Source organism: Sander vitreus, chromosome 13 (genome assembly GCF_031162955.1).
Source record: "Sander vitreus isolate 19-12246 chromosome 13, sanVit1, whole genome shotgun sequence".
NCBI lineage: Eukaryota > Metazoa > Chordata > Actinopteri > Perciformes > Percidae > Sander > Sander vitreus.
The window spans coordinates 13901937-13927231 of record NC_135867.1 but is presented as its reverse complement, the minus strand read 5'-3'; the positions used below and the strand labels follow the sequence as shown (position 1 = coordinate 13927231).

General features: G+C 40.3%; 1 protein-coding gene across 8 annotated transcripts in view; it reads right to left on the bottom strand.

Moving 5' to 3' along the window:
• fryb (furry homolog b (Drosophila)) overlaps nt 1-25295 on the bottom strand; it is an 80878-nt gene that overhangs the window by 54752 nt on the left and 831 nt on the right. For 4 of the 8 annotated variants that reach the window (XM_078266240.1, XM_078266241.1, XM_078266242.1 and 1 more), the window contains exon 1: nt 11218-12281. The exons of 1 other annotated variant lie outside the window; for it this stretch is intronic. In XM_078266240.1, the coding sequence (XP_078122366.1) occupies nt 11218-11464 (247 nt within the window). In that variant the 5' untranslated portion in view covers nt 11465-12281. Of the gene's footprint in view, nt 1-4035; nt 4124-11217; nt 12282-25295 lie in introns of those variants that run through there. 3 more of the 8 variants (XM_078266244.1, XM_078266247.1, XM_078266248.1) reach the window with 1 other exon arrangement.

Here is a 25295-nt window from a genome sequence, read left to right as displayed (position 1 = left end):
GTAATGTCTGGCTTTGGCACTTGGCAGGTTTAACCGAAGCTAAAAGTGTGAAGCCCCATCCTTCAGAAAATGATAGGCAGGTAAAGTAAAAGACGTGCACCTGGGGCGATAAAGAAAACTCTCATGACAGCTGTATTCCACATTCAATCCAAATGAAACAGGATGATATGCTGTATCCAAAGACCGGAAGAGCCATAGCCAGGTTAAAACTGCCCAGACGACTTGACGCCTCAGAGCTGCAAGTGTTGCAATCACAGAGGAAGAGATGGTGTCAAAGAGTGTTCTCAAAATAGCAGAAGAGAGTGAACTCTACCAACAGGGATCAAGAAATATTCCACTGTACTGCTCCAGCAGAGGCTTGGGTAGATCAGAGGGCCTCATGCTTGAGAACTACATGAGCCTACAGACCAACAATGAGTTTGTACTTAAGCTTCTGCTACGACTCCAGCCTGCCATCACTTCGCTGTACGACAGCTCCTGTGACCTTGGAATCCTTGCATTGGAAAGTTGTATTGAAATAAAGTGCTTCTTTCAAAGTTTTGTGGCTGTCCTTTAGTTTTCAGTAGCAGTTAAGTAACGTCTGTTCCTTGTGGAGATCGGACCAGAAGAGTTGGGTTGGAATTTCAACACTGCCCCGAGAGAGAGGCGAGGGGAGGAGGGAGGCGCTATATATAGACCACTGGAGGTCACTCTCTTACATACCCACCACTCCCACTGACCCCTACTCACACACAAGTGCACAAACATGCAAACACAGAGACACACACATGTACGCAATAATTTTCCAGGGAAGACAGTGACAAATCTGGAAAACTAAGTAATGTGATTGAAGCAAATGACACTGACCTAATTCAGTGAATACAAGGTTGACTCTAAACAGAGATAATCCGGTAAGGCTTCTCTGTGACATGAATGTAAGTGTGTGTGTGTGTGTGTGTGTGTGTGTGTGTGTGTGTGTGTGTGTGTGTGTGTGTGTGTGTGTGTGTGTGTGCGCTGTGTGTGGGAAGTAGGAAAAGAAATGAGAGTAGGAAGACGTAACGTGTCCGATAAAGGTGTCGATATATAGCGCACCAGTCCAGAGCACTTCCTGGGACCCTCGTAGACATTTGCATGACTCGGCATTTTAAGAGATGAATCAGCACAAATCTGCCACATCTAGTCAATACAAGTCTACCTCGTGCAAGGTTTATTTAACATACTGCGTGAGCAAGACTAAGACAAAGAAAGACAGAAAAAAAGAAGATGAAGAAAGAAAATGTCGAGGAGGAAAGATAGATGAGAAAGAAGCAGAGTTAGACAGAGGAGACAGGAAGGACGTAGAGAGCAGACCTGCAACAATTAGCCTAGTCGATTAATCGATGGACAGTAACTATTCCAATAATAATTGAGGGTGAGGGATGGATGCTTTTCTTTGTCATACACAATAGTAAACATTATAAATAACTTGGGGTTTTGGACTGTTGGACAAAATAAAACAGTTTAAGAAATAATTTCTTAAACTTTCTTAAATCATCAATTTTCTGATATTTTCTAGATAAAACGATTAATTGATCGAGAAAGTAATTCACAGAATAATTGATAACGAAAATAGTCGTTAGTTGCAGTCCTAATAAAGAAACAACTTTACATCTAGATTCAGGAAGAGATGTTCACGATACTGCCTAAAACGCTGGTATCGGGAAGTACTGGAGTTTATGCACTGATCCGATACCACGTAATAAAGCCCTAAAGAAAAAATACGTTAAAGTAGTTTATTTATGTTCTTTTTCCGTTATAACTGACTGTCAAACTGCAGAATAAAAGAAAGTTCTGTGGCGTTCATGTTTCACAAAGAGTTTAACCTGAGCCAGACTGACAACAAAGATAGAAATAATATCCCATCCATACAGGGATAGTAGTATACCTTTGTTAAAACATAATAAAATATATGACGCACTGGTATCGGATCGGTACTCGGTATCGGCCGATACGCAAGTTCAGGTATTGGAATCGGTATCGGAAAGCAAAAAATGGTATCGGACCATCTCTAGATTCAGGTTTACCTTTGTCTATTACGTCATACCAACAAACAAGCATACTGAAGTGATAAATCATAACTAATGTGATATCACACATATACACACCCTGACACAACAAGAACACAGCTTGCAGACATAAGTCATCATATAAAGGTTGAAATTAAGACCAGGGTATTATCTTGGGTTGGTAAGCATTGCAACAGGTTTTTTTGGCGTGTAAAAAGCTTGTTTGTTGGCAGTAAAGTGGAGTGTGATGAGTCACTTTAAAAAGCACAAACAATTACCACAAACACACCGTCTGCCCTCGACAAGACCTAGCAGAATCAAACCTGTATGTTGTCAGAGGAGGCAGCTGACAAACTCTACTTGTGATCAATGTATTTTGGCATTTTCATTGTGTTACTGTTGGTACTTCTTTGACATATTTGAACATGTAGCTGAAAAATAAAAATCATGTGTTTCTCAACAATATAATTTAAAGTATAGGCCTCCTCTACTCATTAGAGATGTAAACACACTTAGATTTAGCTGGCAGGTGACAATACTGTATTTCCATTTTGAAAGTGGGCTGACCCTGTTGTTTACATTTGGTTTAAAGATTGTTATTTTCACCATCAATACCATGTAATAATGAAAACTGTCATAAAATCCGAAGTGTTTGTGTGTTGACATAGTTGATATAGGCCTACACATTATTTCCTACGGATTATTTCAGAACGGCTAGCATGAGATGGAACAATTTCAACTTGATGAGGTCAGCTATTTATCTAACGATTTCACTCGATAAGTAACTTATGCTTGAAAACACAAACCTTACTTGGACTTATCAGGCCTGTTTCTTGCCTTTCTAGCCTTCTGACTGCCTTCATTACTATGACCTTGAAGCACACAAACCTACGCGACAGAATTTGGTCCTATATCTGAAAGATGCCAGAACTTAAATTAGAAAACACATACACCATAACATCATAGTCATAGTTATAACACCACACATAAATGGCTGAGGGGGGCGAACCATCAACACGTCCCCTGCAGTTTCTCTGTAACCCTTACACCAACATAACCCCTGTTGACAGTAGCCTTCAGCACACACCTAATATATATGAGCTCAACACGGCTGCCCTTCTAACCACACACACACACACACACACAATAACGTTTTAAAGAAAGGGACATGCACATCACAAAGACCATTTTGCAACAGAGCACATTAAAAAGGCGTCCCTATAACTCTTACACTACTCAAAGAAAAAAAAGTGCCCACACATATGCATACAGTACATGCACAGAATGAAAGCTAACGCAAACAACAGTGTCCAGTCAAAATACAAAAATCACAACAACAGGAAAGCCTGCTGGCTGATCTGTGTATCCTCCACATCAACAAGAAAAACATCGACTTTACAGTAAAAGGTAAACTATAGGACGCATGGTGATGACTCTTTTAGAGTCGCAGTGGAAGCATTAGACATCCCAGACTGCCTCAAGAGTGACATACAGTAGCTTTACCTTCTGTTTGGTAAACAATGACTCACTAACTGAGGAATTGATTAGGAGACTCACGTTTTTGGACTGTCAACATCACATGTAGTAGGGTTAACAGATTGATAACACATAATAACAAAGTCAAAGACAAATTTCTTCTTTTACTGAGTAATGTGCTGTATAGTTCATATAGAAAACTGCTGAGGAGCCAGATTTTACTCTCAGCTAACCCCTGGAGCTGTTCTCTCGCTCTCTCTCTCTCAACGCCTCGTCTTCCATTATTCCATTATGTAACATCGCCAAATATTGACAGTGTGGATCATGCTGTATGCTGCCTGTTTTTCAGTCTCATCCACTCCTAACACACACACACACACACACACACACAGATGCACAAACTAAATCAGTGTAGTCTTTACACTGCAGGATCTACAGACGACTACTCGGTCTGTTACGAGGGCAGACTGCATCATGCATTTGTTTGGCATACAGCATACAGCAATGACAACTGTGATGTATTAGCTGTACTCACTGCCTCCTAAGGACTTGAGCAGAGACTTGATGCTGATGTCAAAGAAGCCTGAATCCTGCTGGCTGGTCGCCATGGCTGCAGAGGCTATGTCGCCACGGTGACAGACAGCAGAGGGAGGACAGGACGGCAGGATGAGGCGTTGCGGACAGAGCAAGTGAGAGAAAGAGGACTGCGCTCCGAGAGAGAAATACTGAGAGAGAAGGAGAGAGGGATGCGGGTGGGCAGTCAGCGATGCGGATGCTGCGGCTGTCTGCTGCTAAGTGTGTGTGTGTGTTTGTTTGTGTGTGTGTGTGCATGCACAAAAAAAAGTGTGTGTGTGTCAAAGAGATAGAAAAAGAGAGCGGCGCTCTGTGTTGCTATCTTGCTGGTTAGCACCCCCCATCCCCTCTCTGTTTTGCTCTCTCAGGACAGTGATACACAGATGTTGGTAGACGCAAGCAGCCAATCCTCTTAGAGGAAAGACACACACAGAGAGAGAGAGAGCGAGAGAGAGAGAGAGAGAGAGAGAGAGAGAGAGAGAGATGGAAAAACATACAGTAGATAGTAGGGGTGGCAGAAAATACAGTGAGGGAAGATGGGAAGGAGTGAGGGACAATGAAGAGACAGTGGGAGGAGGAATACTAGAGTAATTAAGATGAAAGAGATAAAGGGCAGAAATGTAATGTTTGTCCCTGTTGTCCAGTTCTGTCTCGCAATAAGTGTTCAGTGAGCATAGTGCAAGCTGCCTCGACCAATGAGAGCCAAGAGAAGCATGGATAGGCAGTCAGCACCAACCAATAGCCAGGAGTGATAACTGGTCAATAGCATCACTGCCTTAGATGTGTACGAGTCCATAATGCACTAATATTCTAACCGAGGTTTAAGTATGAAGTGTGGGGCATGCATACTACTTTCAGGCTCCAAATCACATACTAATATACTATTAATACTAAAGCTATGTGCCAATTCAGGGGCTGAAGCCTTCGGAGGCAACAGCCTTCCAAGTCTGCCTCGGCCGCATCCTTCGAAGCCCACGAGGGCCGAACTGAGCGCTCTCCCTAATGAGACGGTGTGGTCTACAGAGCATTTCCTGTTTGTGTCAAAGTACCGCTCCTGTCACCTAGCAACCTTAACAGCGAAATGGAGTTCTTTTTATTTTACCATTTGGTCAAGTATCTCAAAGAGAGAGGGAAATAAATGAAATGTGTATGTAAACATCTCTTGTCTCTCCTGTCAGCTTACAGTGAGCTATTTGAGCATGACTGGCCGGCCAGCTATCTAGCTACCCACGCAGAGCTAACGTTACCCCCGCAGAGCTAACGTTACCCCCGCAGAGCTAACGTTACTCCCGCAGAGCTAACGTTACTCCCGCAGAGCTAACGCTACCCCGCAGAACTAACGTTACTCCCGCAGAGCTAACGTTGGCCCCACAGAGCTGAAGTTAAGGGCCACAGCGCTGGAAGTGAATTTAATGATGAAATAGCAGACAAAAATTGTAAAAAAAAATAAAAAAAATAAAATAAAAATCTTGTTATTGGCTGTTTGCCTGTGCTTCTGCTTGAATGCCGAAATAAATGCTGGGAATCCTGGGCCTGCGAATGATACAACAGTTGGATCCTCCGAATTCTGTAAAAGGAGGCCACATTTGTGGACCGCATTTAAAGGAGCCTTCAAAATTAAATTAAATGGGACGGCTTTCGTCACACTGGTGTGACGCAATTGGTCTACAGATGCAGCCTCCGAAGGCTACAGCCCCTGAATTGGATCATAGCTTAAGTATGATGTTCTAACTGCATAGTTTTTTGGAATTTGTGTATGGGAGAAATGCCCGGATGCCAGGATTAGCAAGAATTTCTGAGTATGAGAACTGAGCTTACTAGAAATACTCAACCGCCCCAAAATGCATTGCGTCTCTTCAGACTGTCTGATGGTGGACTGCGAGGCAGAGGGTTAAAATAATGAAACGGCTGGATAAAATAACTAGGAATGATGGTGAGTGATGTTAAGGTACAGTTAAGAGGAAAAACGCGGGAGCTCACATATATGATGTTCTTTAGAAAAAAACATTAAAATATTTAATAATTTTAATTTGCCTTAAAATAATACTGTGAAATATGAAATTGAGTGGATGAGGTAATGTTGGTTCACATTTGTGATAAACACGGTAGCTTGGTAAGGTCGTGATCAATACAGTCATGTGATGCAGAGAAGACATTGCTTGGGTTTACTTCAGTATGAACAATCTGCTGGGAATGCATACTTAATAGTTTTTAGTATTTAGTAGGCAGTATGCAGTGCATACTGATTGAGTATGTAGTACGCATTATGTTAGTATGATAACACAACCTTAGTTGATTCTTGACACTATTGTCCCATAATGCAATGCACCATAAAAATTGTCTTTAAATAAAAGAAAATAGTTTCATGTTTCTGGAGTTGTCTCAACATTATCCACAGTTTATTTTATTTTTCTTTGTCATTTCTGTGTCCAAAATCACTCCTTAATTACTATGTACTGCACAATAATATATGCTGTAGTCGAGGGGGTAATTTCCCCTGGGGAAAATTCTTTCTCACTTTAACACTTTTAGTTTGATTCCTGTCCAACTGCCAAAATCCCGCTAGCAAAAGCTCTGAGCTGATCAAAATGTTAAAATGCTCATTTGAGTCCCCTTGGCTGTCCTCACAATTCTGTCTTAGCAGAAAAATGTGATTGCCATCTTGGCAATGATGCTATGGTTGGGTGACTAAGAGTGGAAGTACAAGTGGATAATTAGGGTCATCATGTAATTCCCTGGATGACACCGGAAGAGCCACAGGACAACGGGTGAGGGACGGAGAACAGACGCAGGGGGAGAGACTAAGAGTGAGGGGAGGGGAGGAATAGAAAGTCCATAAGATACTGTATCATGCAATGCTGCAGCTCACAGGAGAGCTACTGAGCACAGGACGGCCTGGTTCACATTAACAGACAATTACGGTCTAATCTCAAAGGAGGAGAAAAATAGCAGAGAACCACTGCAGGCCTATTCCTGTCTGCAACTTCTGCTTACCCCATTATAGTCCAGGGCAAAATAGTATCAGCAAATAACAATTTCTGACTTGGTGTTAACCTGCTTACTGAATCTAGATTATTCAGCCAAGTTGACAATCACAGAAAAGTAAACCAAATCTGTTTTCAAAATGTTCTCCGGCAACTGCAAGTTTTCTGTATATACCCTCCACTTCCTGGTGCACCAAGCAGCTGAACTCAAGGATGGTTACTAAATAATATTTGACTGAGGTCTGTTCTTTGTTATCTCAACCCACTGCAACCTCATCTCTTCTTACTCAAGAGAACATGTCAAGGATTACTGTTTGTTGACCCTATTTCTCACATTTCTCATTAGGTTAAAAAGTTACATCTGCCAGCTGTGGAACTCTGGGAGGTTTTAGTTATGTATGGGAAAACTAAACATGTAATATTTGTGTGAGTGGGAAAACTGCGGACGAGGCATTTTGTGATATTAAATTAAAATAGCAAAGTCAAGAGAAATAGAACAGAGAAATGTGTTTGTTGGAGTGCAACTCACGTCCAAGATATACAAATCTATTCAAATTCATGACCTAGAGAATAGGGGTATATTTGCCACAGAGTGACACACATTTATTCAGCTTACAAATAAAAGTCACACACACACACACACACACTTAAGGAGGTCCTAGGATTCCTCACATTCTGAGCAGGGGCCTGGGCATGCCAGCTGTTGGAATGTGACTCCTCCACACACACACACACACACACACACACACACACACACACACACACACACACACATACATCCACACATAAGTACACATATTCATACGTGCACAAAAACAAATGCACAGAAATTGCATTGCATTAATTTAAACTCAAATTAAAAAGGTATTTTAAGCTGTTGCATAGACAAAAATGTATGACCAAAGCAGATACACACAATGGTCTCTCTCACACACACACACACACACACACACACACACACACACACAGCAAGGAATCTGACCTTTCTGGATATGCCTGGCTGTTATTAGATCGGCCCATTTCTTGCAGTGATGTCCTGATCAAGTTTTTTGGCCCCGATCCCGATACGAGTATTACTGTCTGATCCGATACTTATATTTCACTAAACATGTAATCAAAACATTAAAATAACAGACGTATCCTTCTAAATTCGGCACACCTTATTTTTCATGACCTACTTGATCCAAATACTGAAGGTCCTGATTCAAACTATAAAGTTGATAAACTTAAATTATTAAGGAGATTATTATTGGAAAATGCAACTCTTGAAATTGATATAACACGATCAGCTAGGGAAAAGACGTATCACTCTGTGGAAATTGATTAAACTACAAAAACAGAGTGATGCGTCTTTTATTTCATAAACAACCCTTGGCAGAGTACAGACACCGGCTTGCAGTGAGCACACAACAGCCACGTTTTATTTTGGCCAGCTTACTTGTAGTGACAGCTGATACGATCTGCAATGATGACAAACATCCGGCCGGTGATGTATGTCATTTTAACTGGTGAAAGTGGCAGTCAGTGCCACGGCTAACAAGGAGAAGGTGCTGCCTGAATGTATTGTTACTTGTTACTGTCAGAGCTTAGTTAACAGTAGAGGAGAGTGGTATAGAGACAGAGCGCATCACGTCATACTCTGAAAACCACGCCCACTGGAGGGGAAAACAATCTGTGCCACAATATGCAACTAAGGGCTGAAACGCTAACAAAGTGCCTATAGCGAGCTAAAAACATTAGATTTAAGCTTGTCAAAGGATTATTTTAGCACCCTTTGTCTACCAGGGAGTATAAGTTAGTTGTTAGTAAGCTAATGTTAGCTATGTGTTAGCAAGCTAAGCCACTTGCAAACATAATCCTGCATAGCTTTCTGATTTATCCACATTCCACAACAGTATTACACAAGTTGCATAATGTCAAAATGCTTTAAATACAGTTAGCCTAAAACTGACATTTGGATATTTGCCTTGGTAACAAAATGCTTGCTGCAAACGTAACGTTGGGCATAATGTTAGGTTAGTGTCAGGATCCCACAGTCTTCCCATTCTTCCTGCTGATTCCACACGTCTGTATCCACTTTTGTCCACTTATGTTTTCCTAAAAGCTCAGTTTTTCGGTTCGACAGCTTATAACACGTAGTTATGGGTTCTTTACTATGTTGGTAGTGCATCTCATCACACAGCAGCTTTAGGCATTTTTCTATTGTTTGCTAGCAGACGGAATTGACAAGGAGGCACCTTCATGCAAAACAAGTCAATGGAGAGCGGAGAGTGGTTTTCCCCTCCTCTTAGATGGGCTCTGATTCTATGTCTTTCCAAGAGAACATCTTAGAATTTAGACAAAGATAGTCAGTGTGAATGTTTAGTATTTTAGATTAAATGTACTTTATCAATCAACTATCAAAATAGTTGCAACCACATACATCATAATACAAGATTGCTAAAAGTATCTGTCTTTGTCATATGTTTATCTGACATGTGCTCCTGCTAACTAGTCCATCATTACACAGCAGATGTGTGTATACACACACACACACACACACACACACACACACAAAAATAGTCACACAACCACTGAGGGACTGTTTGAGATGTCACAGTTCACACAGTGGTGTCTCCTTGACACAGCTGGGTTGAAAAAATAGATAACTCTTGTGAAGAATCTGTGTGTGTGTGTGTGTGTGTGTGTGTGTGTGTGTGTGTGTGTGTGTGTGTGTGTGTTTGTGTCAGTAGTTTTCATACCAGGCATAATTGCCTCCCCCAACATCAAAGCCTCTGTCATGCACTTTATCACAGCATAGAGGTCCCATAATATTCAATTTCACTGCATTTCTTGCGTCAACAATTTGACCTTTATCATCTATGCGTTCAGTTATTGAGTTCATTTTTCCTGAAAGACATGTTTGTGCAGGTGGCATTTTGCTACACAGGCACCACCTCACTCCAGATTTCCCCTTTCACTGTACGCCCACTTTCCGCTCTTCTTTTGAAGTTTAGCCAAATCCCACAAAAAAAAATGTATAGTCAGATACAAAATGACTCCTAAAACCTTTCTGCCCCAATCGCCCTTAACATGCCATGAAATTCAATTATTCTGACCTTTCCTTTCACGTCTCTCTAAAATGATACTTTTAGTGTCACAGGTTTATTGTCAAGACACACTTGAACTCTTTCCTTACAACTCTTTTCCAGTATTATTGATTGTAATGTTGGTGACCTAGAAATAAAACAATATTCTGTAGTAACTGCAACTTTGGGTCACTCTGGATAAAAGCATCAGATATTAAATATATGTGTAAATGTACTGAAATGTGAGGGCTCCTTTTGATTTTGACCTGGCTGTGGCTTTCCAGGAATAGACAGAAACACTGGATCTGTTTGTCCGTTGAGAGATTAGCTGATATTATTGTAATTTCTAACGATCGATAATGCTAAGTTTACTCCTCACAGACCCTATAATTGTGCCTGGTAAAATGTTGTACATACATAAAGTATTTTAATGTAAAATCAGTAATATTACCATTGAATTTAACCGTACACCCAGCTCTATTATACTTAGACTACATTTTGACTTAAGGTCTTTTCCCACGGTTGGAAGTGTTAGGACACAAAATTCCCAGAAGTTAAGGTAAGATGAAAAAGAGTGAGTGGTTTGGGCAAAACAAAATACTGCGCTTACATCTGAGTACAGAACCACATCGGCATCTTTTTCAGTACTAGAGTAATCGTGTACTGTTTTCTCAAAACACAGAAGGTATCACTTTTTCACAGGGTACATAAACCACAACAAAGACACTTGTCAAGTCAAGTCCTCAAGTCACAGCAAAGAGCAACCTTGTAATGGTGTACATGAAAAGACAGAGGGGGTCTGAACTTACTACCTAGTAAGAGATCAAAAACTTTTTCAAATCCCAGGTTGGATTAAAAAAAAAAACCAGCCCACATTCCAGTTAGGGAGATGAGGATAATTATTTCAGCTGGATGTTCAACGAGCCTTTCCACCATTTTTTGCCTGAGAAAACCCTCAGGTCAATCCAATTCAAACAAACCAGGATAATTACGAAGCCAAATTGTTGCAGTTCACTGACTCCTTGGCTAATTGTTCTCTCCTTGTCGTGTTCACTCTTAAAAACAAAAGATTGCAAGTTTATCTGCACCTACCTCCAATGATCCTCGTCCTCTTTCTGGACCTAGACTGGATCTTAGTAAACCTCCCAGTAAAGTCACTACGGTCATACATGTCCAACGACAGGGAGGCAATACGCTCCAGAACTATCCCATCCTGGCCTTGGCTCTGGTTGTCCAGATCCTGGTCCTGACCTTGGCTCAGAGAGTGGCCATTGCAGGGGTCTGAAGCGTTGCTTTCAGCCCCGAGGCTTGTAGTGCTTCCTACATCTTCTAGAGACATGTCTCCACGAGCCGCAGAGCTCAACCAACTCCTGGTAGTCTATTGTCAAAACCTGGCCCTCCTCAGAGCTAGCAGGGAGACCCTACATGATGGTTCTACAGTACACTCAGCAGGAAAAGTTAGCCTTATTCCAGAATAGCAACATTTAAAAAAAATAAAAAAATAAAGAAAAATAAAAAAATTTAAACAAACTGTTGAGGCAGTCCTAAAATCCCTGTTTTCATCTTCTTTGTCTCCTTTTTGTCCACATTTTGGTATCCAATTTCTTCTCACAGGGATTTCTTCTCTTTATGTCGCGTTTATTCAATCCAGAGACAGTGAGCTCATTGCTTTGTTGTTTCAGATACCCAGCTCTCCTGAGAGTTCAGGTTCTCCCCTCGAGAGTTTCTCACTTTCTTGCCCAAAAAAAAAAAAACTATCTCTGTGTTTTCTTTTCTTTGAGAGACAATTTTATTTTCTGTGAGAGTTCAGCTTTCTTCTCCTTACGTGTCCTGTTTTTGCTCTCACCTGTTCATTTCTTTTTCTCTCTGTCTCTCTCACCGCACTGAGTCTCTGAGTCACAGCTGTGTTTCACCGCTCTCAGGTGGTGAATAGGGGAGGGATCCAATTCCAAGAACGCAGGTTGATTGGGTGGTTTGGGAAGTTTGGGTGGTTCTCTAATCCCCTCTTCCTCTCACCGTCTTCTTTCTACTTTTTTCTATCTCTAGGGGAGTTTCCAACTACCTCCCTCCTGTTATTACGGGATGTTGTGGACAATGAGAAAAGTATTTCTTTCTTGCTCACATACCTGTTTCCATCTTTTTGGTTTTCATCCTTTCCCTCTCACATAGTAGTATAGAATGGCATGCATGTGCTTGATTCAGACAGCCAAGTCAACACATGGCATGTGGGTGTGTGCAAGAGTTAATATCCCTGCACTCACTGGTCGAGGCTGTTTAGCCAGTTACAGTTAGCTTGAAGTGTTAATGGTGTAGGATTACTGAAGGCAGACACACCCCTGTCAGGAAAACAAAGCCAAGCACAAACAGAAAGTATCCTAAAAAAAGGGAGGGACAGACAGACAGTGTTTTGTGAAAGTCTTGATTAGCAGATGCTAAAGATAAACTTGAGGTTGCATTGTCTTATTGAGCAGCTGGTTTAAAAAGAAAAAAAAGAAAGTAAAATGGTAAAAGTTATTCTTGATGGTAAAAAAAACTTGGAGGGACAAGGAATTCACGCTAGAACCACCAACAGTCCATTACCCCCTAAAACTGCCAGGGGGGTCATTTTAACCCCCTGCTGTGACTGCATCAGTGCACGCAAATTTGTAATTTCTTTAAGCAGTTATGTCGTTCATTTTCATCTATTTAAAAAAAAAAAAATCACTGTACAAAATAGTTTATGGGCTTTAGGCTGTTTCATTACAGACCTAAAATGGTCAAATACGTTTTAAAATGAAAAAAATAAACTGTAGGCTACAAACAAACAATAATTCAGCCATTTACACAATTAAACATTGTAGAGGAAGAACATTAAGTTAAGGTTAGACATGAATTTTGGATAATAATGTGTTGTTTTAGCTGCGCTCAACATGACATCATGACTTTGCGTAAACATACACGCCACTTGACTTTAGGTTATCTGTACGCATTTTGAGCTATCGGCATGTATATCTACATACATATACACACACATATATATATATATATATATATATATATATATATATACATATATATATATATATATACATATATATATATATATATATATACATATATATATATATATATACATATATATATATATATATATATACATATATATATATATATATACATATATATATATATATATATACATATATATATACATATACATATATATATATATACATATATATATACATATATATATATATATATATATATATCTGCCGTCTGCTGTATACAGCATAGAGTTTAGATTCTCTGCCCGAGCCCGACCCGAGCCCGGAAGGGCCGTTATTTTCCGCCACTATCCTCCCTTGATCAAGCATTTTTTTTTTTTTAATCATTACTTTATTAGCCTAATTGGGTGGGGAGAAAGCTATGCCATAATCAGAAATATTATCTACATAGGCTATATTTAGGCCAAAGTAACAAATGTGTTCATAAAGTTACACAAGTTGGACTACAGTTACAAAATGCAACATGTGTCATGTGCGGAGTCTCCTCCTCTCGCACACATCACACCGGGGCTGCTGGGCTGTATGGTGTAGCTTAAGTGCAACATGGAGCTTGAGGATGTAAAGAAAAAAAGAAAAACAGGAGAATTACCTTTGAGCAAGTTTAGAGGAAAGTCGGAGGTACGGAACCATTTTAAACAAGTCGTGGGCAGTGACAACATATGTGTCGGCTTTGTCGAGTGCATTAGGCTAAGTGCGGCACGCTGCTCGCCTATGACAGCAAATAAAACTTGTGGATGATGAACAGACACATGAAGCAGGCTCGCCCCACACACACGCACGCACGCACGCACGCTGCTCCGTCTCTCTTTCAGCTAAGGGGTCCTTAGCCTATTGTTGAAGACCCCTGGTATAGACAGTTCCATCCCATAATGGTTGAGCCGAGACTAAAGAATATAAATATTTTGTTTAGCTAGTGCAGTAAGATAGCATTAGCAAACACTGCTGATTCTTCCTCACTCATGCCCAAATCTAGCTTGCTCTAACTTGTGACATGTCAGCCTGCTTGTAAACAATAAGCGTTGTTAAGCAACCGGGTGAGCTGTGAATACTGAGCGCAGCAATATATAGCGTTTTTTTTATAAGGGGGTAAAAATGACCCCCTGGCGGTTCAAGGTCTAAATAATCTTTTTTTTATACCACACCCCATATAACTCATTGTTTTATAAACCCATTTCAGTAAAACGTAATGAACTGAGAGATGTAGGGGTTTTATAATAACAGTTACACGGATTTAAAAAAGTCAGGGGGGTAAACAGGACCCCTTGGTGATTCTTGTGTTAACGGAGGTCTCAAAACCCAAATTACCTTCCTGCTGCTTATCTAGAAAAACAACTCTGACAGGAAGTACAGTTTACTGTTTTGGTCTTGCCCTAATTGCATGTGGTCCTGTAATGATCAGGCAATCTTCACTCCCAAGGCTAAAATAAGACATGTACCCACTCCCTCAACTCTTTATAAGCAATTTTGCTAAACAAACAAAAAAACAGAAATGTTACAAAAGTCTGTAAAACACAGGCCAGACACTAAAGCAGTATTTATTCATCAAAAGGTGAATAATCGTAAACACACTTTTGTTCATCCTGTGTGTAGGTAGGTTAGTATCTCAGGGGATATCTACCCTGAGGTGACTTCCTGCTGTTTATGCAACTATTGTCATGACATCAGCTCCATTAAGAGCCTCACCCAAGAGCTCGTGTGTGTGAAAACGAAACAACATTCATATCTTCTCTTTGAAAAGACTGCCACACAAGTATAAGTAAATATAATGAATAACATGACAGTGAGTATATGTCAGCACAGAAAAATATAGACTATATATAGAATATAGAAAAAAATAACACAATATCTGATCAGCCTTAAAATCTTAATGTGTATTTTTCTTTCAAAAAAACAAGTGAATAAATTAGATATTTTCCCTTTCTTCTTGGCTTAAAAGAAATATACCTTCACACAAATAATTCCTCAATGCACATTAAACAAAATTAAAAAATATATAATGATGGCAGATATTTTCCTAACTTCTTTATTTTATTTTAGTGAGATGTTTAAATTAGGGGTGCAAGATATACCGACTCAATATCGTTAACGCAATATCACGTTGCGCAATATTATATCTAGTAGGGTTGTGCCAGTGGACGATATCATCATCCGTCGTGATGGCTGGCTGACATCACGATGGAGAGCCACCATCGTGATGCCACACCCCACACCCAGTGTCAGACACACACTAATCCTAGTCGCGGGCCCTGGACGGGAAATTCACAAGTGCGTCGGTCTTTTAAACTAGCAAAGACACTTGCGTCGGGCTTTGCGCTGTGCTGCGCAGGGTGCAAGATAGGGCCCCTTAAGTGGAAGCTACTTTTTCCCCCTTACGTGCAACCTATTTATGAAAAAGCCCATTGCTTTGAGCAGACTGGATTGGCTGCAGTGATACATTCTCTCTCTCTCTCTCTCCCTGTCAGTTGTAGCTCACTCTATCTGCTAGTGGACACAGCAGTCTTGAGCGAGAGAGAAAAAAGCATTAACGTGGAACGCTATCACACTTTCCTTTCTCCCCTCATTGGATTTAAGTTTGTCGACACTACTGTGTGCCAAGGGCGTAAATTCCAGGGGGGTCGGGGGGGTCAGGACCCCCCCCCCCCCATCTAATGGTTGTCCCCCCCTAGAAATATCATTAAAACAATGCTGTGTATTGTAAATAACATAATGATGTATACTTAAAATATCTGTGTAAGTAGTAAAACAATACAAACCCCAAAAAATGCTTTTTAAGTTTAGAAACATTTTGGGTCCCCCCTCCCTTGCCTCACAGTGGTTTGGTCCACTGCCTGCTGTACGTCAGGATCTGCATTAGACTCACAGTCACATCGGGTAGTGACAGGAATGTAGTAAATAGGCGGTTCAAGGCTGTTTTATTCACATTAAACATCGGATGAAGTTGTTCTTTTCTCAAATAGAAATTATGCTGAGTAATTAATGAATTAGTCATGACAAAAAAGTTTGCTATGTTAGTGTAATATAATGTAACGTTACCTAGCTTATTTAATAGCTTGTTGGATAGAAATGCACCCTCTACAACTAACGTTACCACAGCGTTAAGACTAACGTTATGTGTGTGAACTGATATTAGGGTTAATATTGAAGATCTAGAGTTGCGTTTTGCTGAATATGAAGTTAAGTGGCAGATCAGTTAAATATATATCCTCTGTCCCAGACGAAACATAATATTTATGTGGAGGACGCAAGATCATTTCATAATTATAATATGACCGCGTGGTGAACCTATGAACTCATATTTAGACATCTGACGTTAAAGATTTGTGTTGTTGTTGCCCAGATCAAATGACAGAGAAATGAAAAACACGCATAAGATCCTTTTTCAGTAGGCTTACACCAAAACGCCAAGTAAGTACAATAAGTCCTCATATCAAGACAATTTGGTAACATCTTTATAAGAATGGGTGCTTATGGAAATACTAACGTCACTATGTCACTGGCAAAGGAGACAGAAAGAACTGAGGAACAGGGAGACCAGGGACAGTCAGGTGTAGAGTCTCAGGTAAGTGTGTTGAGCTTAGTTCATATTTTTGGAGGTATGTGGCTGTCAGGGTGAGCAGATGAGCTTTACTAGTGGCTCACTAATTTACATTATGATCAGCTAATTTAACAAGTGTACAAAAGCATTGTATTTCTTTTATATGGGGAAATATTTTTAAAATAAGTCATTATGTTTTAAGGTATTTTTGTGGCTTGATTGTAAACAACTTAGAAATAAATACATGGTTTTAAAGAAGAATATTTTGGTCAATTTAGTCAGCTTTTTCATTGAATCGAGAGAAACACTGAAAAGAAGGATAATGGTACAGTCTCCATGCTACACTAATGATAGTATTAAGGCTTTCCTCTGTGTACACATGTCCTCTACAAGTATAATTGTGACTGAATTATTTTTGTCCCCTTCAAAACTTGCTCTTCAGAAATGTTATGTTTATTGTCCCCCCCTACTGTTAGATCAGATTTACGCCCATGCTGTGTGCGTGCATCAATAAGTATTCTAACATAAGTCTGATGTTATGTAGGATTTATGAATGTACGTTAGCAACAGTAGGCTAATTCACGAGGGTGCTATTTTATGTGTGAGCTAATATTGCGCAAATGTTCATGTGCGCTGCAAGAGTTATGTTTCTGTTTACTGAATGCGTTATTCAGTGTAAATATAACCGAGAATGTAGTTTAATCTCAGTAATGATGGTATATTAGGTTATTACGGTCGCTCTGTTAAAGGCAAACGTTCCACTGTACTGTCGTTAAAAACGTTCCACTTTACTGCCGTTACCCAGATCACGGACATATGATTGACTTTAATGCACCGTAGTTAAGCGAAAGTAGGTTAAGTTGTAATTCACTGCCCCTACCAGCAGGCGGCAGCATAGCCATGTAATACTGTCTATTTACAGAGGGCATTTAAATGCATGTCTGATCGTTTCTATGTTAACTGTTAGCCCATAGTAGTAGAAAAAATATTTGTTAAGAGATATAGTAAAATACGACGACGATATCATCGTCCATTATACTGTACAACCAGTAAAACATGTCCTGTTCTGTAGACATGGTCCTTATTTATTTATTCATGTTGTACCAGTCCAATATGACTGTCAGTTGAAATAAACCTTGTGTTGTAAGAAAACGTGTTTAATTTGTTATGAATCTATTTTGATGCGTTTTCCCGTAACTTTTGTAATTTTACATATGTTTAAAAATATCAAAATCAATATCACAATATTCATGATCGATATCGCAATATCACATTTTGTCAATATCGTGCAACCCTAGCTTAAATTGACATTTTTAACAGTTTTCCACAGTTTATACATCAACCATCTGGCAAGGAAACAGTTAAGTGTGGCAACCAAGCTCAGGGAGGCAGGTGCCAAAGTCAGTTAGAGAGGCGTGCTATCCCCTAGGGGAGTACAACAGCAGCCAAGTATGAAGACAGACACATCACTCTTACATAATAAATAGGAGATTGTTTTTGTCCTTTCGTTGCTTGACTGGGACAACCAAACACACCCAAACAGACATACATACCTCTGCTGACTGACGTAAAAGGGCGTCACTAACTGTGCGCTGCATTCGAATTTAGGCCGGGAAAGTCGTCCGAAACACTCAGATTGTATTACTTGGCAAAGCAGCAAATACAAGTGCTTTCATCAGTGGGTTATATGCTCAATCACCATTGTTTTAACTCACTTTTTGATAGATAGGTACTTTCTAGACAATTAACTACATGAAAATCGTATGGACAATAACTTTAAAGAAATGCAAAAAAGCCAGAGTGGTTTTCTTTCCTATTCTAGAATGTATATATGGTGTAGCCAGACAAATACTCAAGCACTGACATAGCACTGAGTAGATAGGTCTGGCAATGCGAGACTATCCAAACCCCAACTTTATATCTATCTAGTCTCCTTGTTATTGTCTTTCTCTGATGTCCCAACAAACAGAAATATGTCCTTGCTAATGGGTGTATGGAGCTGGAACTCGGAGAAGTGGGACTAGACAAAGACTAATTGGTGCCAAACAGCCTCACATACAGTCTGAATATAAACCTCTCCCATGCAGAAATGGTCTAGGTCAAAAGGAAGCCGCAAGGAATGTGTCATCATCACTTTTTGGTGCTTATTACTATGATCATTAACGATCTTCTTTGTTTCTTTATTTCCTTGTTTGAACTTTTCTACTTCAACACCCATTGACTTCTTTGATTTACTTGTTATCTAGCATTAGGCTAGTTTGTGTATTAAATGGCCTGTAAAGTCATTTGAGAAGTTACCAACCCTATGTTTTAGATTTGGGTGGTGGAAGTTGTGCCTTTAGGTTTACTGCACGACTTGTGCCTTTAAGCATACTACACAAGATACTATCAGCAGACACCACACACATTTTTTGGCTTCATAGCCGAAAAAGGTGTGGTGTTTGTGTGTCTTGTTCTTTTATCTTCTTTTAACATTCAGAAGCAGCCTTACCCCATAAACCACTTCTTCCCTGATTATCATCCCTTCACTAATCATTTAAATTGCACCCTTCAAGACCTCTGTTAGAACAGGAAACATTTTATTTCTCCTGTCACTCAAATATGCTGTCATGTTAACAGTTGCCCAGATCATCCTGGATGCTCAGCAACCCGGTCTAACAAGAGAACTGAGGGCATAAACAAGTTTACTTTTGGCCTACGCACTTCAGCAAGACTCTAGTTCAGGGGTTCACTGGGATGAAGGATAAAATTAATGATAGGAGTGCCTTACCGCAAGAATCAATCTCTGCAGCTTTGTATCACAAACATTACTGTTCTGCTGACAGTTGCAGCCTGAGATTTATTCTGAGTCCTTATGATTAAGTACACATTTTGAGTACATGTCAACACCATCACAGATAAATACATGAAGACTATTTTTAACTGGACATCTTGTTGACTGGTTAAAGCACATACCAAGCAACATTGTTGTTTGCTTATGACAATATCAATTATTAACCTTTCATTGGATTTTGGTCACTATACATGCAATGCTGCATTCCTAACGGGCTGGTGTTTTAACACAGTAACTGACATAGTATGTTTATTTACTGCATGTTTATATTGGCATTACACTAAGTGACTAGAGCACTCAGAGTGCTGCACACATGCCTTCTCAGAGTAAAAGTAATACTTCCCTCTTAACATGTTTTGCTACCAGGGCAGCAGTAGCCTGATTATCAGATTTAACTGCAATTAATTTTTACTTTACTTTAAGTTATTGTCCATAAGATTTTCATGTAGTTGTCTAGAAAGTACCTATAAAAAAAGTGAGTTAAAACAATGGTGATTGAGCATATGACCCACTGATGAAAGCGCTTATATTTGCTGCTTTGTCAAGTAATTGAATCTGAGTGTCAGACAGACAGAGAAAGAAGACCGTTCAATTTCAAGTCCAAATAAAAATAAACCAAAAAATAAACTCAGTTTCAGGGTGCCGCCAGCAGGTTCGGCAGCGGCGCTAGCCCATGGAGAGCTTCAGGGATCAACATCACTTGCCATCCCAGCTTGGGTACTGAAACCCGGTGCTAATATGGCACCGGTGCCTAAACAACCGTATCTACCGGACCGAATAGCACCGCGTATTTCGCTGCCTCATTACGGTGCCACTGAAATGCCTGCGCTTCTCTCCAATGCGCCGAAACAGACTTTACAGGCAACAGAAGCATCACTGCACCTGACGCTAGTTAAGACTACACTTGACAGTGGGTAATGTTAGCCTACCGTTAGCTAGTAGCTGGCTTAAACACGGTTAAAATGCTGACAGCTAACGTTAAACGGTGTAAAGTGTGACTGTATTTCACTGTAGAGGATTCCAACACTGGGACAAAACAGTAGTGGTGGGCGGATCGATCCAAATATCGATAATATCGATACCAACGTTGGTATTGATATTGATCAATGGACTTACCATCTCCAACAGAAAACACTGTTCACCAACTGCTCCAAACAGCTCTATTGTAGTCCAGCCTTTACTTCCGTGACGAACGTGCGTCACTTTGTAACACACGTTATAATGCTCGCCTAGCTGCTAGCGTGGCACTCCCTTATGCTCTGCTTCTGACTGGCTAGTAGTCCTTACCTAGGTACTGCGCATGTGCGACTCCCAACAAAGATGGAATAGAAGTGTGATGCCTCACTCAGTAGCTGAAATGGAGAGCTCAACACACAGGGTGAAAAGAGGAGCTGCAGCAATGTGTAGTACAACAAAAAGATGGTGTTTTTTGAAAATGTAAACCTATTCTGATATAACCTCTAAATACAACTATGAACCTGAAAATGAGCATAATATGAGCACTTTAATGTTGCAGACTTAGCTTTGTGCTCTTTTTCGTTTTACTTTTTTGAAAAGTATCGGTTCAGGCAGCGGCCGTTTTAAAAGTTTCGCTTTACCACCGGTATCGGAAAAAACACAAACGATACCCAACCCTAATCCCGAACCTGCTCACCCATTCCCACCTCGGGCTTCAGGCCGGCTTATTTTATCAATAAACGGTGTACATCTTTTCTTCCCTGCACATCTGCTCAGGTTGGTTCAGATGTTAGCACTGTTAGCCATGCTCAGTCAGCTAATGTTAGCAATGTAACAACAGACACAACTAGGAATACTGCCACTGCTGATACAACTGATCACAGTAATAGCAACAACAAAAACAGCCAGATGCCCTTTGTCTGCTCTCCTGTCATCATCAGGCCTACATATTGGCTCTACAATGGTGCCCCCTTGAGCCCATTAGAGAAATAATATTTCTGCTTATGCAATTAGTCACATTTCTGATTCAGGAGGTCAGTTTTAAACCACTTTCTGGCACTATTTGACATATGTTTGTTCATTTTTAGACTGTACTGTTCCTTTGTAAGGACAACCCCCTTCGGAACTTGGGACAGGGAAATTATTTCAGGCAACATTTTGTAAATTAATGTGTCTAGTGTACTGAAGGACCTGGGTTTAAAACCTCATAGAGACATTAAAAGCCTGCCAATTAGTGTGAACTCTGTAAGGAAGGAGGGGGAATACGCACTACCACATTCATTAATTCATGCACAAATATTAGCCATGGAAGTGCACATACAAACACTCCGTACAGTATGCCCCTCAGCCTTTCCATACAAATAGAGCTGTGTTATGTAACCCTATCTCCGGGGTCTCTAATGGCAGACTAATGCATCAGCAAACAGCCTTAGAGCTCCATCAAATCTAACTGCAATAAAACAACATTCCCTGACCAATTAAGTCCTAAATCAAACACACAAAACACACAAGTCAAATGAATTAATTCTCAACCAAACTTCTAGATAATTACATCCACACAAGGCTCAAACAGGTTTATCAGATCAATCAAAGTAAAAGAGTATTCTGCTTCTCTCTAAGCAATATTTAAGAGAAGAGCTCGCCCATAAAAGAAGCACTAATCTCTAGCGCAACAGCACCTGAAGCAAAGTCAGATAGGGACTGTGATGGTGTGAAGTGTACCAATTGCTCTGTATATGTGTGGACTTGAGTGTGCCTGGCAGAAACACCAGGTTATGTTAGCCAGTGGGAGTGCGGTGCCGGGAGGTATCTATGGAAACGATAACAGCAAGAAAAGATAGATAGTTCACCAGCTGACTCGGGAGCGAGGGAGGTCAAACACAGTTTCTGCTCATTTCCCACAGGCGGATGAAGCTCAGTAACATCAGTACAGCGGAGCAACAGAGCTAAAATAGTGCACTGTGTCACTGGGTAAAAATGAGACCATGACACACACACACACACACACACACACACACACACACACACACACACACACACACACACACACACACACACACACGTATGAAACCATTTAACCACAGCATCCCCACTTGAGCCAAAGATATTTCTCACGATGTCATACTCCATCCCTCTCTCCCCGTTTCTTGCCCCTCTCTACGATCAACTAACCACTAAAGACAAAATGCCAAAAATATAAAATATAAATATACTCTAGTAGGCATTATGGTCATGTCATCCCTGATTAGATGGTTGTATGATTCATTTCTTGCAGTGGTACTGGGGTTTCAACACACATTAGTGAACAGGAATTACCGTAAAGAATGGAAGCCTGGCACTGCTGGCACAATTTAACTTCTGAAATAGAGTGTAGAATGCATATTCATTATGCAGTTTTAGTATACCATAAATAACTTTTAGGAAACTTAGCACCATCATACTCATACTGTGTAAATGGATCTCTGAAACCCTTGCCTTTAAGTTGTCAAGTAAGGTGTGAAACAATCTACTGGACTGGTAATTGTACAACTGGAGACATTTCACTATTCATTTACATGGCCTCTTCAGTTCTGATGTCTGACACACACAGACATATACATGCATGGTACATATTGAGGCAGCTCAACCATTGCTGCATTATTACACAGACAAATGGTCTGAATAAGGCATTAAGAAGCATATTTCTGTAAAACTGGAACAACTCTTAATGCTTAGTGCCAATGATTTTTTTTTTTAAAATGTTTTCACTCACAGGATTATATGGGTTCAAGTTACTATATGTAAGTTTTTTAACGTTTCTGAAACTGTGTACATTTTCATCTAATGATCATATCATTCTGACGGGTCACAGATTTCTTTGTAACTCCGGAAAAGCCTATGCAGCCAGGTAAAAGGTAGCAGGAGATTTCTTTATATAGGCCTAATTGTATTTTTATTTTATTTTAGAAGTTATCTGTTGTAGTTATGGCTGATGCTGGGGCAGGGCCATCACAGAAAAAAAGGAAATTAAATAAAGAACAACTAAAAGCTAAAAGGGAAAGACGGACAGACGACGGGCAAAACCGAGTCATTCTCAGTCGGGCTTTCAACAGATGGAGACAATTACGGGATTTTAAATTATTCAAAACCGACCCCAAATTAGCCCTCAGGTATGTAATATGTCTATTTCATTCATAAAATAACGTTACAATGTGCAATGTGGTTGTACGTCAGTAGCCAAAATTAAATTACATCCCCCTTCCATTTAGCACCCGTTTTTTATTTATTGTCAGTCTGTGTTTGTGTTGGCCTACTATTTTCCTTTCCCTTGTCCCCCTGTACTTGTGTAAAAAGTCCTTGGGATTCATGAAATGTGCTATATTAATCTAAGTTATTATTACGTTGGTTGCTACAACAAACTCTAAATGCTTTGGCTTGTGACATAGTGACAGTGATAACGTCACCCGGTTTAGCTCACGATACATCTAAAGAAGGGTAAGTTACCGTATGTAACACTTGAAATGCAACGATGCAACAGTAACGTATTATCTTATTGTAAATGAATGATTTTTCTGTCTGAGCAAAACATTCATCGCAACTATATGATCTCCTGGTAATGCTAACTCAGTAATACAGTGGTCAATACAGCACCATAAAGAAAAGACCTTTACGACAGCAGTGTAAAAACTGTGTGGCAAAAACACAACCGCTTTTGTCCAAAGTGGCCGCTAGATAAGAATGAAGATGAGGAAAAAATAGGCGAAGAGGAGAGATATTCCATAACCCCGAGATAGGTTTTGTAAATTAAGGACAGATATGTAGGACTGGTGGAAACGTCACAGAAGCACAGCGCTGTGACACACATGACATGCTGTCTGTGTGGGTTACTTGTAGTCCAGACACAGAACAATGGAGATAACTGGGTCGCCGTTGCCGACTTGCTGTGCCAAACAGCTGGAGAGATGGAGAGGGTAATGATTGAGGAAGGAGGGGAGGGAGAGTGAGGAACGGGATTAAAATAGGAGCACGAACAGAAGAGAATTAGGCAGGGGGACAAGTATGATCATCCTGATACATGGAGATATTATAACAGGTTCAGGAACAAGACCACACTTCTCTCTCCCACTAATTTAAATCGCCTGCGTCTCACTAGTTGACCCACCTGTGACTCACTTATACAATCACTTGTCCAGTCCTATATATGTCTAACCCTCTCTCTCCGGTTCGTTTCGGTACTCACAACTCTCCCCCCCAAACCCTTTTCTACTCCTCTCTCCCCTTATAGGGCACCACGGCAGCTCAGCAGTTAACACCATTGCCTTACAACAAGAAGATCCTGGACCACCGGTGATGATGAAGCCAGAAGCTCATCGAGGCGTACCCCCATCCTGAGTCTCGACACCCGGGTTCCCAGACGTTCAAGCCACACACGACCCTGTTCGACCCCGTTCAATTCCCTGGCCGGCCCCCTTTTTCAACCCTCTCCTCAGTCCTTTCCATCCCTCTCCTCGACCCCCTTTCTTTCTTTTTTTTTAAATCTCTTTCCTCGACCCTAATCGTCCCACCGAACATGACCGTTACAAATTAAACTACTTTTATACTGAACAATGGTGTGGTTTTGTTAGTGAACTACTAATTAACTTCACAACCAAAAAGAGCGTGGGTATTCATCACAGTACAATACACAAAATATACATATAAATCAATGTATGATTTAGTTTTGCCAGATAACAAGAAATGAAGAAGTGGTAGTGTCTACTATCTGGCTGTATCTTATATATATATATATATATATGACTGTATGTAAATAATACATGCT